Source organism: Pezoporus occidentalis, unplaced genomic scaffold, assembly GCF_034315485.1.
Source record: "Pezoporus occidentalis ecotype Australia unplaced genomic scaffold, CSIRO_AGI_Poc_V1 ctg63, whole genome shotgun sequence".
Lineage (NCBI taxonomy): Eukaryota > Metazoa > Chordata > Aves > Psittaciformes > Psittacidae > Pezoporus > Pezoporus occidentalis.
Window position 1 is genome coordinate 4,723,102 of NW_026915977.1, and position 14,129 is coordinate 4,737,230.

At 45.4% G+C, this 14,129-nt stretch overlaps 1 protein-coding gene across 1 annotated transcript in view; it reads left to right on the plus strand.

The window, feature by feature from the left end:
* The first annotated feature begins 973 nt into the window (after window positions 1-973).
* The window catches only part of SH3BGRL (SH3 domain binding glutamate rich protein like), a 32,886-nt gene continuing 19,730 nt past the window's right edge, over window positions 974-14,129 (plus strand). The window contains exon 1 of the mRNA XM_062640210.1: window positions 974-1,060. Coding sequence (XP_062496194.1) covers window positions 1,016-1,060 — 45 coding nt within the window. The 5' untranslated portion in view covers window positions 974-1,015. The remainder of the gene's footprint in view (window positions 1,061-14,129) is intronic.

Genomic DNA, 14,129 nt, shown 5'->3' on the forward strand with positions numbered 1-14,129 from the left:
TAAATTTCCCTAAATAACACGTCACCATGACTATAGCAATTAAGAACTCTTTGAGGCCTTATCCAGTGGTCCCAATGAATACAAGTGATGCTGTGGAATTGCAGCAGCGATGGCTGGCACCAGCCCTTGGCACAGCCCATGTCCTGCATTAACCGAGCACAGCAACAAGTCCCCGGCCACGGCACAGACAAGGGCCGGCCAGGGAAGGGACACGGAGGGGCAGCTCGTATCACCAGTGCCTATTCGTGACTCTTTGGTGCTTTATTTGTGCTGAAGAGCCTTAAAGTAATTATGGGGAGTGAAAGCATTCACCTGGATGCCAGCCTGTCTCTTGGCATGGGCACGTCACTTGGGCAGTTAACTTCCACGCTGGAATGAGTTACAAAAGGAAATTCTCAATGTCATTGCCCGGTAACATCTGCCCATCCCAGGCTCCTGTCGCCCCCCCGAGTGACCAGCCACGGGAAGGGGCACCCCTGGGCCGGCTCCAGCCTCCCCAGGTAGCAAGGAGCACTCCCGCACCAAGGGCGAGGCCGGCAGCGGGGCACCCCGCGCCGCTGAAGGAGATGGCGAGTTCCCATGGGCTGCGAGGGATGGGCAGCGGCATCCACGCTGCCCGGCCAAGCTCAGTTGTCGCCGGCGGGCAGAAACCTCCCAACCGCTCCTCTCCCCTTTAGGCGCCGGGGCCCCGCGTCGCCTCAGCGGGGCTTCCCGCCGCCACGTCTCGCGTGGTTCACCGGGAACTCGCCTCGCCCCTTTCCTTCTTTCTTTCTTTCCTTCCTTTCTTTCTATTTTTTTTTAACCGTTTTCCCCTCTTCCGGGCCGGGCGGCGCTGACTGCCGGGCCCGCAGCCCAGTGAGCGCGGCGGGGCGGGGCGAGCCCCGGCCAGGCACCCCGCCTTCCCGCAGCCGCCTCAGTCTCAGCGCCAGCCGCAGCCCGCATACATACACACACACACACACAGCCACCCGTCCGGGCTCCGCATCCTGCCGCCGCAGCCGCTTCGTCTCCCAGCATGGTCATCAAGGTTTATATTGCCTCCTCCTCCGGCTCCACGGCGGTAAGGGGCACCCCGGGAAAGTTGCACCGGGCGGGGGACCGGGTGTGGGCTCCCCTCGGTCCCCGCAGGGCAGCTTGAGGAGGGGCTGGGGCAGGCGGGCTTCGCCCCGCTCGGCTGGCGCTCTGTGTGTGTGCCTCTGTGTGCCTGTGTCTGTGTGTGTGTGCCTGTGTGCTTCTGTGTGTGCCTCTGTGTGTGCCTGTGTGTGTGTGTGCAGCCGTCGGGAAGAGAATGCCATTTCCTTCGTGGATCCAAGGCTTCTGAGGGGCTCCCACACGGCGGCCGGGCCCCAGGGGTTGCATTCGTACCCCTCGCCAGGAATCAACGCCAACCATGTTTGGGGTTCCTGGTGGGGTTTATTTTTATTGTTGTTTTCTGTCTCCTTCTTGAAGCTTATTTCTGAATGGTGTCACCCGTCGTGTCACTATTTGGTTTTGATGCCTTTATTCCCTTTACATGGACTCATGCATGGTGGCAGGCATGTGTGGCTGCTGTCTGAGTAGCTGTAGGTTCTTGCCGTGTGGGAATACCGGGTTTCACTTCTTACGGCGCCGGTAGGCAGCGGTTGGTCAGGAGACCGCATTTTTCACAAGGAAAATAAACTAGCAAACAAAAATAGTGGGGGTTCGTGCCTAAGTTCAGCTGTAGCGTGGAGCGGTAATGCACAAGGTTGTCTCATGTCTGCTTGAGCTGTGTCAGAGATGCTCCGAGTCCAAAATCCAGAGGATTTTGTTGCACTCAGTATGAATGGGTACAGAGCTACCAAATGCCAGCTGTTGCAGTTAATGGTCAATGACTTTTACTGTGAGCAGATAAAAAGACGGAGCTGTTGCTCTGTGATGACTTTTCATGCCAGTGCTATGCTGTGTACGTCAGGTGTAGGTTCCCAGACTTTCAGGTGATGGTGATGTACGGAAATTCTCCTTTTCTGGTTCAGTTCAGTTCAGTCCAGTCTTCAGCAGATAAAATGCTATGTTGGTAAGCTTTGCTGTTGATGGTTGTGATGCTGGAGCCCGTTGTTTAGCTGTGATGGCAGAGGCTGAGCCCCACAGTGACAGAGTGCAGATGGCACAGGAGTGTGTGCCTCGGGTGTCCCTGCTGTTGCTCTCTTCCCGAGTCATTTTTATTAATCGTGTCATCGACGTGCTGATGGTGAAAAGCAGGTGATTATCTGATGCTCATCTGGGGAGTGTCTTGAAATCACGAATAGCTCATTCATGGGGAGGGGGGTCCAAGGGATTTCTGCTGGGTTTATACCAAACGATCATCTGGAGGGAAAGAAACAGTCATTAGCAAATTGAAAAAGTAATTCTTTCTGTCTAATACAGCTGTTAATAGGTTTCAAGTTGGCTGATTCAGTTGCTATAGATTTTTATCAGTGACCTCTTAATGGCAGTTATTGATTCCTGTCTGTGTGGTGATGCTAAGCTCTGGGGGGTGCAACCACTGGTTTCAATCCTGACTATGTTCCCCTGTTTTTAAATTAGGCTTTTAATTATTAGCTTGGTGGTTTCTGTGATGTTGTCTGGACCTTGTGTGGATTGTGTATGTTGCAAAGCTCTATTCTGACTGACTGCTGCCTTTTAGGCTCCTTTGTGAATCTTTGATGGTGGAATTTGAATATAGCGTTGGCGTAGCCTGTTTTTGTGGAATTTGAGTGTAACATGCACATAATTGCTAGTTTTATGACGTCTGTGTGTACATATATAGAGATATGTCTAAAGCTGGTGCAGCTCCAGAAATCTTGCGGTACCGATCAGGACTTGCATGTTCTCAGTTTGCTGAGTACACCGAGGGTGTTTCTGTTGGCAGGGCTCAGCGGAGTACCTCACAGGGTGGCTGTTTTCTTTCTCTTATAAGAATTTTAATGAATATTTAAACCAAAAGTCAGGCAAGAGAGGCAGCTATCCATGCTCTATAGAAGTGGGTCATTTTCATGGGTCTTAAGCCATTGGTGAGACAGGCTTTGCTTGGAGGACTAGAGGAGCCTTTCTGGATGCTCAATTTGAAATAACCCACTCCAGGAATGGAAAATCCACATCAGAGGAGGTTGCTACAGAGAGATGGAACAGAGTCAAAGCTGTTCCCAGCGAAGTAACTGAACTGGCTAACGTCAGCTCTGTAAGGGCCCTCACTCCTGCTAAGTTGCCTTTATACCGCCAGTGACACTTGGCACTGTGTTATTTTGGTTTTTAAAAGATTAATTTGCTTGAGTAGAAGCAAATCAGAAAGAAGTATAAGGTAACACAACCGCCCCATTTCTGTAAGTTGGTGAAGCTTTTGTGAGACGCCAGAAACATTGCCTCCTACTGAAGGGAAAAGGGGTTACGATTGCTTCACACTTCACAGCCAGGGGCTGTTAAGTCTTGGAGGGTGCCCAAATTTTGTGGTCTTTTATTGGCCAAGTCATACTTTATTATGTAGTGTAATTTGCCACATCATAGTGTATAAAATGTTTCCCCAAGGCACTGTTCTCCATAAAGTTTATATTCAGTGGTGTGTATCTGGGAGGAAAAAGTAGCTTAAGAAGCTCATATCTAAGCAGAGGCATCTTGCAAGTGTATTTAAAGGGATTTCTGGTGAAGTTCACTTAATTCCCATGTAAATGCATCATTCAGAGCCTGGGCATGGCTTTTACAGTGACAAGTGTGACTGCTGAGCTGCCTCTTGACGGGCTCAGTGTTATCTTTGGTGTGTTTCACTGACTGCAAAGTCCTGTGTTTGTACTCGGTCATGCAGTTTGCTTTATGCTCTGTATGGTAGAGGTAAAGGTGACTTTGTGTTTGGGTGGTTCATTCCCACAGGTCTAGAAGCAGAGATAGCTGAATATCCTGGAAGTTTATAATTAAGGAATTATATTGCAGCCTTGGTCTGGCCTCCTGTTTGAATTTCACCCCAGAAATCATCATGTGATAGTTACAGCACCAGTTTCGTGCTGTATTTGAAAGTTTTGTATGGAAAGTTGCCCTCTTTAATCTTTCTCAGCATGAATGTTGTACTGGCAAGTCATGGGCCGAGGCAGGGATTCATGGTGTGCATTGTAATTATGAACATGAGCTGTAGACACCAAACCTGAAAATATGCATTTGTAGCTTCTGTCCAGAAGAGTCTCTGCATGATGTACAGTTGTAGTGAACAGTGTTAGTATGCGACAGTGTTGGAGCCTAGGAACGTGAAATGGCAGACCAAATGTCGCGTTCAGAAGCACCCAAGCATTGACTGGAGCAGGGACTGCACAGGCTGTGCGAGTGATTTGGCTGTAGGCTTCTACGCAAATCCTTCAAGAGACGAAAGGAGGAGAGGCCAAATAGTAATTAGACTCTCGCTCCTGGAAGAAAAAAGGGTACAAGGAAGGAATAAGCTGAGTTGCACAAGTCCAGTCTGTGATTTTCTCCATTAGCGTTTAGGTATTTGTTGCTCTTTGGGTAAGAGGTCGCTCCAGCTTCCCTGCAGCATCAGAAGCTCTTGTTTGTGTCTTCCTGAAGGCATCTGGGTTCCCAGTTTTATTGATCTGTGGAAAGAAGCCAGCTGTTAAAATTCTTCTCGCTTTTACGAGTGTGCATTTGTTGCCAGCAACTGCACTGGTCTCGACTATGGACTTGGAGTGAATTATGTTAGTTCGTCCAGCGTCCCTTTGCAAGCTCTGGGAGTAAGGATGAAACCTGGATGCTATGGCTAAGGAAGTGAAGTGCCAGCACCAGAGATGGTGGACCAAGCTCTCCTGTGTGCCCCCACCAGTGCTGTGGGCTGTGGAAACTCCTGCATCCAACCCTGGTGTCCAGATGATCCTCGGAGCCAGGCACTTCACCTCTGTGGCCTACAGCCCGTGCTTCCGTCTCTCCTCCTCACTTGTTTGGAAGGCCCCGTGGGTGGTTTTCCTTCCTCACCTCCTACAGCAACTGCAGACATGGGAAAAATAAGAGATGAGTTCCAGAATCAGTGTCAGAGTCCCCATGTTACACATCAGGCTCACTGCTGTTTAGGGGTGGTGTTAGAGAGGAAAGGAAATTTTAGTTTATTTTCTCATTCAGAGTTGGGGTTGTGAAGTGTTTCATGTTTTTCTTGTATTGTTTCTTTGCTTGAGAAAGGATCTGGGTCTTCTCCTCCCCACCCACCAGGAAATAAAGAGGAAAGTAGCTTGTGGTCTGGAGAATGAACATTTGCTCATAATTACTCATTTCTTTTCCCCCACATAAACCTGTGAGGCACAGGAGCGCGTTCTGGTGCTGCTGGGGATATATAGCCAGTGGCAAATGCTTTCTAGAACTTTACAGGTTGCACCTGAGGGAGAACAGTTTTGGGGAAGAGCAGCTGGAAACAAGCAGAATTGTGCATAAACACCAGCTCTTGTCTTTGTTCAGCAGCTCAGGGCTTTGGGAGGGCTTGTGAAGCCACTTCATCCTTCCAAAGCAATCACAGTGATGGTTGGACATGGAAAGGCGGATATCGTACAAATAAAAATAAGTTATATTTTTATATAACAGCCTGCTGTCTGTTTTGGTGGTTTTTGAGTTTTTTGGAGTTTCACTGTGTGACCCCCCCCGGTGATGGGGGCTCTGTGCTGAGCCTTGCTGAGGGCACAGGCTGGGTGGTCCTTCGCATCTGGTGGCTTATGGGTGTGTTTAATGAGTGTGTCTTGTGCTGCAGTCGTGTCCAAGGCTGCACATGTGTTGTCAAAGCCCGGATGCGTGTGGTCACATTTGTCATCCCGGAAGCCTCGAGCAGTGGAGCTGCTAAAGAGCTTCCTCTGGTCCAAACGGCGATGAGTATCGGTGCAGTTCATAGGAGAAGAAAACACTGACGCAGATCTTTTATAGATAGCATTGTCATATGATGCAAGTTTAGGTAAAACCAGGTATTTTGAGGAAAATAAGTTGCATATGTAGTTTTAAAAGCAATCTCACAATTGTTTATATATTTTTGTGATACTTAGCTCTTGCAGTTTATATACTGTGGGTGAAACCTGCCTTGTTTTCAAGGCGCGGTATTGATTTTTAAATCCATCTCTTGTGTAAACATAATATGCATCAAGTACTTTTTTGGCTACCCAGTTAAGGAAACTTAATGTCCCTCCATGAAGTGGTATGAATTGTTCTGAATTAGAGCTCTTGTGGTTGGAGACAAAATACATAACGAACCGAGCGAGGCAGTTAGCTAGGATACGTTCCATCCGCCTTGTGGGTTGGGGTTTTTCCTTTAAGTCATTATTCCAAGCTCTAGGTAAGTTAAATATTTTTCTTAAAATATTGCATTTAAATTTTTGGTAGAGCCAGAGATGAAATTGACCACAGTTGTTGTAATAGTTTTAATATATAAAAATAGAAAGCATTCTGCTGTGCTTAAATAAAAAGTTTTCTGACAGCATGAGAAATCATACTCCACAGTTAAGACTAGGAAAAGTTTTTTGCTGAGAATTTCTGTAGATTGTATATGCCGGTATGACAGTGTTTACTTTGAGATGGTCCATCAGGATTATGTCTTTCTCTTGCGCTGCTTGAGGAGAAAAGGCTGACATGGAGAAGAAGCTGTCAGCTTGCACTGGCTTTGCTTGAACCCTGAACTGCAGCACTTCCTGAGATATGATCCATCCAGTGTTATGTCAGAGCACTTGTGGTTTCTTAATAAATATTTGTAAAGTTGAGCAGGGAACTTTTCTTGTCCTGAGGCATTAAAGTTACCTTGGAAAAATTCCTGTGGAAGTCAGTGAATTGGTATGTGTGTAACAAGCAAAGGATGCAAACCCCAAGAGTCACTGCAAGGTTATTCTTATTTGAGGAACTGGAGAGAAAAGAGAAAAACGGACACATTGATAAATTTCAGCTGTTCAGGCTTGAAACAGAACTAGAATATTCTCCTGTATGATAAAAAGACGAGCTAAGGAGGTGTCATTGTCACAGCTGGAGATAGATGAGCTCTGCTTTCATGCTCCCCAGCCCTGAATTGTTGCTCTGGAAACACTGATCTTATTCCCTGGGACTAGCTAGTGATCTGGAAACCTGAACCAAATCCACAACTTGTATCAGTATTATGCTATTCAAACATGAAAATACAGTGTTAACAGCATTTGTTTAATCCCAGCCATATTCAGAGGAGTTCAATATAAAGTACTTTTGTTGGTCAGGTATTTGATCAAGCCTGGAAGAGTTTTAATTGATTAAAATTAAAATTAAACATTAGCTTTTCTACTACTATTTGTCCCAGAACAAAGCGTCCATCCAGGAGCGTGTCCTTTGAAGAACAGCATCTCCAACTGACTATTAAGGCCCTTTCTCTGAAATTTGGAAGACAGTAAAGTGAGACACAAGAAAATCCAGAGGGTTAACATCAGGCTGTAGACTGAGTGAATGCTGTCTGGGTACAGCTGAAGTAGTCTTTGCACCTTGGCTTACAGCTCCTTCCTGTTGGACTTGATTTCCCCTGTGAGAAGTGGATGTGGTGGTTTGATTTCTTTAATTAGCTACCAAAAGTTTAGTTTTATTGGGGCTCTCTTTCCATGCGTGCACTGTTACCTGTTGGGAGACCTAGTGTTTCAATTGCTGTGGTATTGTAGTGAAGAAAGGAGCCAAAGGCAGCAGTGGTTTAAAAAGGGATCTTGGGGAAATCTGGAAACTATGAATTTTCTTCCTGTGCTGTGCAAATTGATGTTATTCTTTGTTAGACTTCTTCCTAGTGGATTTGTGGACAGATACAGAGCAGTGGAAGAATCAATACACTGTGAAAAAAAAGCTGTGCCTCACAGCTGATTTACCTGGGGCAGCCACAGTGCACAGGAACAAAGGTGATCCCTTAATACTGAAACCCTGGACTCCTAGAAAGTTCTGGATAAGCTTTGGCCAAGTTAAACATCTATTTATTTATAAAGAAACTAAGCTACTGTGGATAAGATGAGGGGATTTTTTTCTTTCTTTTTGGCCTATACAATTGATTACACATCAGTTGTAAAACCAGATACGAATCGAGACTTTGGAATATATAGGCAGCTTTTGCAATATGCAGAAGTTACGAGGACATCCTACAGAGATCTGTACTGTGACAAGGCTGTTGGTGAAGTTGCACAGTGTGAGAGCAGCTCTAGCTGTCCCAGGTGGGAAACTAGGAAGAAACAATCATCCTCCTGTGCAGGAGTGAGCTGATACTGTTAAGCAGAGAGGTCTTGGAGCCATACTAGGTAATTCCACAGAAATATCTTATTGGTAGCCATAGAAGACAAACAAAATGTCAGGAATCTTTTAGGATGGGAGAGGGCAAGGGGAAAGAAAAAACCCTACTGCTGTATAAATTTGTGGTGCATCTATATCTTAATAAACTGGGATTGCTGAGTTTAAATGGTGAAGGCATATTAAATAGGGTGAGGTGATCACTGTAGGAGGAAAAACCAAACGAGGTAGAACTTTGCAACTAAGAAAGAAAGAGCTAAAAGGTATGAGAAGTGGTGAAATCCTGTCAGGCATAAGGGAAAACAGATAGGAAGTGATTATTCATCGCTTTTCCTAATGCAATGATGGGGGGGGAGCAAGTGAGGCTAGCAGGTGGCAGGTTCAGAATAAATGAAGTATTTCTTTGACAACCTGTAGTTTAATGGGGAAACTCACTACCAGAGAACATAATGTATGCCAAAAATTGCATGGTTTAGGAAGTAGTGAGACAAATTAAGGGGGAAAGTCTATTAAGGGCTATTAAACATAATTACACCTCTGACTCAGAGCTGCAGATTACTGGAGTCTGGGAATGTATAATGTGGTGTGGCCCTGCACGCTCAGTCTGTTGATGTTCTCTTCCCTGGGATCTGTGGCCAGTGGAGACAGACACTGGGGTAGGCAAGTGTTGGATCAGACCCAGTAAAGCTGTGCTTGTGTTCTTGGGTGAAACTGGCTCTGCTCCCAAAATGATCTTAAGAGTTTTCATTTAAAAATTTCAGAATGTGTTGTGCAGCAAAAATGTTCGATGGAGAATGTGTCTGTGTGTTTGGCATGTGCTGGTTTGTTTTTAATGTGTGGTTATTGCAAACTCCTGCAGTTGTAAGAAGGCTCTGGACTTTAGATGAAACGAGGATTTTCCTCTGAAGCGCAAAGATTTTGTAGCTGGGTTATATTCAGACATACCAATGTGACTGGAATCTTACCTCTCGCTGCAAACTGTGATGCTGGGAGAGACTGAAGATATGAGAGGAACTTTTAATTGTATTTGTCCCCTGTATCTTAGAAACGGGGGCGGGAGGAGCACAAGTTACAATAATAATTTTCCTCTTGGTTTCCTTCTGAACAACTGCAGTTCAGTTCAGGAGCCAAGGACAAGGCTGTAAGAGATGTTTGTATGAAGCTCTTTGTTATGCTTGTAGTCTCAAAACTTCCTGCTGAGAGATAAACGCTGAAATATCAAGGTTTGGACATTGAGTAAGACTTTGCATAGGGAAGATGTGCCATTAGATCTCCTGCTTTACATATAACGAAACATGCTGTGGAATGGAGGTGGTGATTGGGATGTTTGGATCTGGGGCAGTCAGCATGAAGCAAGCTCTGCCAGGTGACATGCAGCCTCTCCCTCTGAGGTTTGAGTTGAATGCTGTGCTTGGGTGTGACTGGGAAGGGTTTCCATTAACCAAGGATGCAGTGTGACTCTTTTCCTGGGCTCTTGGCTGGACAGGGAGACGTGAATGAGAGCTTGAAGGAATGAACATCGCTGTTCTTCACGTGCCTCATTGCCGGTCACGATCTGAGCATCTCTTACATGCGAAACATAAGCATTGGGTGATGTGGATAGCACATGATTCCAAAACCAACATGGTTTTGTAGCGTGAACTACAGAGGCTGACATGCATCGTGTTTAGACCTAGCTAATAAGGTGGGTGTATCAGAAACCTCTCCTGCCTTTGGGATAGGTCAAAATAAACTGGCAAAGCCCCATGTAAGCAGCCTTTGGGGAAAATAATAGTACTTTTCACATTTTTATGAGGATAGCAGGTTTAAACAGCACATCTGTATTCACCTCGTGGGATCAGCCTTTGGCTGTACTAGTATCACTGGGAGTTTTGCCATGGACTACAGCAGGACAAGATTTTACTCCTTAGGAAATACTTAATGCTGCTTCTCCAAGACTATTCCTGTGCACATGCTGCAAATGTACTCAGCCAGAGCAGCAGCTGCAGAGCAGCTGGCAGAACTGGAGAAGAGCAGGATAACCCTGTGAATGAATTGAAAACATATCTCAAAGCATCGTCACTGGACATGGAAAGAAATGAAGTTCAAGTGAAGTTGCTTTATGGATAATAGATATAGGCAGGAAATACAATATATATGAGTAGAAATAAAGATAAAAAAAGGGGCAGGTCTGCAAACTTACTTGGTAGTGACCTGATAATCCTGATTAAGAACTGGAAATTCCTTTCCACCCTGTAATGCAGATAAGCATGTCTCATGGTTCTGATGGCTAAGTCCATGAAAGCTTTGTGCTTGAGCAGTCTTTCTCTAAATTTCTGTTTCCTTTCATCTCTCATGAAAATGTACCAGGGGATGGCCGTGAGAGGCTCCGTTTCATCCACAGTGAACTGAAGTTTGAGTTGTGCATGCTGTGGAAAGATCAGCTTAAAAAAAGCCATGCCAGAAAATGCTCCTTCCAGGAATTCACACCTGTATAAACTGAGGAGCAGCTGGACAGACGCTATGTCTTCTGTATAATGATTTGGGACCAAAATTAGCAGCTTGGACGGTGTTAGGATAGCTATCACCTCACACTGCCAGCCTTCAAGTATTAGGCTGAGACTGAAAAACATCAGGGGAATGAAGCTATTTTGGCTGCTTGCCCAGGCCTGTAGAACTCCATCCTACAGCAAATAAACAGCTGGGGGGCTTAATATTTTTAAAACTAAAATGCAGTGTGTATTTGTCTTAGTCCCTGGTTGTGGTAAGCAGATGCTAGCTTACCAAGAAGGAAGGGAGGCAGAAGGAAGCCTGTGGTTTAAAAAAGAAAGACAAAAAGCAGATGCCATGGTGACAAGAGTGATATAAAAACCTTGAGAAGCCAGTGGGGGTTTGCAAAGTGGCCTCTAGGTCAGGCTCTGTCAGCGGCCATGCCTGCCACCAAGGCATGGGCAGCATCTGCATTAGTGCTCCTGGTCTGGGGTGGAAGGTGACACTTCCCTTTGAGTGCAGTGATGTTCCCTTGGCGATAGGAAGGACCTTACCATGTTGGAAAATACTCGTTTTAAATTCCTGTAAAGTGTGACTCCAGGATGTGTCCTGAGGAATCCTCTTTGAGATAAACCCCCAGGCACTGGCCTTCCTGGCTGCTGCAAGCAGCAGTTGAACAACTCCTGTACTGCTTCAGCTGCTGAAAGTGTTAGAAACTTCAGTGTGGCTGATTCTTGTGGGCTTCCTGTTTATCTTCCTTTTTCTCTCCCCCCTTTGAAGACACAGTTTCTGGAGTTACAGTATTTTGTCCAGGTCTGCACTAAAATAAAGAGGGGACCTGGGGTTCCCAGGATGATATGCACTTGAAATGATACCCAAGAAAATTATCCAGTCAGAAAGCTTGGTCTATTATGTATTGTGTGCTAAATCTTTCATCTCTGGAATGCTTTGGTGTGGCTGTACTGACCTGCTATTGTATCTCAGTTCAGCCTGACCTTTTGGAAAGAGGAGGAAAACTTGTATTTAATCCATAGCTTTTCTCTTAATCCCCTCTTCCTTTGCATTATGATATTTAGTTATTTTACATCAGGAAATAAAAGCTTTTCTTCTCTCGAACAATTTATTTGGTTTAGTTTTAGAATAGCGGTCATCAAAAAGACTGTAGCTAAATAATGTCTGTGGTGTACGAGTTCTTCAAAGAAAGTAATATAGATCAGAATCTCCTGTATGTAGCACAAGATCCCTGAAGTCATACCATATTTCTTCTTAAAGTAGTTCTTTATTTAAAGACAATAAATGCCTGGCAATATAAAGGCAGTGAAACAGCTATTAATGCTGTAAACTTTTAGTCTTGTCAGTTAATTTAGTCTCTCTGTCTCCTAAAACCATAAGAGGAAACAAACCCTTTATTGCAGACCACAGGAGCCTTGTGCAACACTTGTCTTTTAACTCCTTTCTTAGTCAGCGTTCTTCTCTCATTAGAAGAACAAAACAAAACATGTTTTTTCTTTCCACTCTCTCTGCCATGCAGGGCTCTTCATCCACAGATTCTGACACAGAATTTCATTAGTAGCTGTTTCAATAAACACCCCAAATGTAGACCCCTGAATTCTGTAGTGCTCCCTCAGTAAACACCAGCCAAGCGCTGTGCTGCATGTGGAGGATGAAGTTTCAGGGTGGAACAAGGTAGGAACTGTGCTGTTCTAATTGGTGTAACGTGACAGCCAGCAGTTCTCACAGGGGGTAGCTGCTGCTAGCATTGCATGGATGGGCTAGCACAACCTGTCCAGGAGCCCTCTGTAAAAATGAAGATGAAAGAGGAATAATTCTGTTGGCTTTCAGAGAGAGACTGAAAAAAACTGGCTGAAAAAAACATACTCAGAACCTGACGATGGTGGTGAGGTCCAGGCTTTCAGGAATCAAGCCCTTTTTAAAGCTTCTGGAGCAAGTAGTCAGGTTTCCAGAGGCACCCTCAGTGCCTTTCCCCCATTTTTCTCAGCCACATTGAGAACTTTTGAATATCTAGGAAAATGTCATCATGTTCAGAGATTTTTCTGCAACTCATGTGATGCTGAGCCTAGTTGTCTTGTTGGAGACTAGTCTTCTGTGTGTTAAATCGCATTCTAGTCAGTGTGTAAAGCCTGTATGTGAGGCTGGGCTGTAGTGTATTTGATACTGTTTGTAGAAACACCGAGAAGTGATCCTTAGCACAAATAACAGAGTAAATAAGCAGTGATTTGAAAAAATAATTATTCCTGATGGGTAACAGCTTAGGAGAGGAAGTTCTGGGAGGCGAAGGGTGCATTCAGAATTGTTCAAGGAGTCTGTGACAGAGGTAGCTTAGACTTAAGAACTTTTTTTGTTCTTCCACATAGCAAAATCTTTTGTTTCCCAGAACTATTTTTTGTGCCTGAGATAAGAGAGTGCAGCTGAGGCTGTAGAGACACAGGCAATTCACTGACCAGTCATGCCAGGAGAAGAGGCTGTTGCTGGAGGCCACTCTCTGTTCAGGTCCTCTCTGAGTTGCCCATTGAGCATCCCAGGTCTGAAGGAGGGGGTGAGCACAAACAACTTTACCTTCTGTCGTAGCCAACCCAGCTGGCACTGCCTGGAAGAGGGGACTTGAAGTGGTGACAAAGACCCCGTGTGCTGGCTAGTGCGTGGGGAGAGGTTGGCTGCGGGTTGCTCCCAGGTCCAGCCATGGTGGGGATGGACTGGTCCAAGCACTCGGTACTGGCACTAACCCAAATGGCTTCATTGATGTTGAAGCAGAAACGTTACACAGGGTCTCTTAAAGCTTGCAGTTCTCTGCTGCTCTGTTCTAGTTGTGCCAGACAGCTAACTCTGAACATCAGTAGTGGTTAATGAGGGAAAGTTCAGAAGCTATGACAACAGGTTTGTTGTTAGATTTCTGTTTTCCTGCTAACTATAAGGCTTGCTCAGATTAGTGGAGTTTCTGGAGATGCTCTGCCCGATACACCATTCGTTTCAGTCCCCGGGGCAGTTTTTGTTAAGCTGGCACTGTGTTTTGCACTTCTTCCTCCCAGCTGATCTTGGAAGCCTGGTGATTGCTGCAGGATAATGCAGTGTGTGTTCGGTTCCTTTGTCTGCTTTTGCTGCCGCTCTCACGTTTGTGATGTTCAGGAGTTATATTAGTTTTATACTGGTTTACACTGGTGCAAACCCTTTTGTTTTTAATTAACCCTCCGCAGAGTTTGGATACAGTGACTGAGTGCACGTTAGACGTCTAGGGAAAGAGAGCCTGCCAAGCTCCAAGTCTGCTGCAGGAAACAACTGTGCATAATAAATGAAGAGTTCATATTCTGCTGCTGCTTATGCTTTGTTAACAGATAACCAAGATAATGGAGCCTGTATTCCTGCACTAGGAAGCTGCCTCTCTGTTGCTTTTGGACCAGACAGGCGGTTTTCAGGCTTATGAAAGTCAA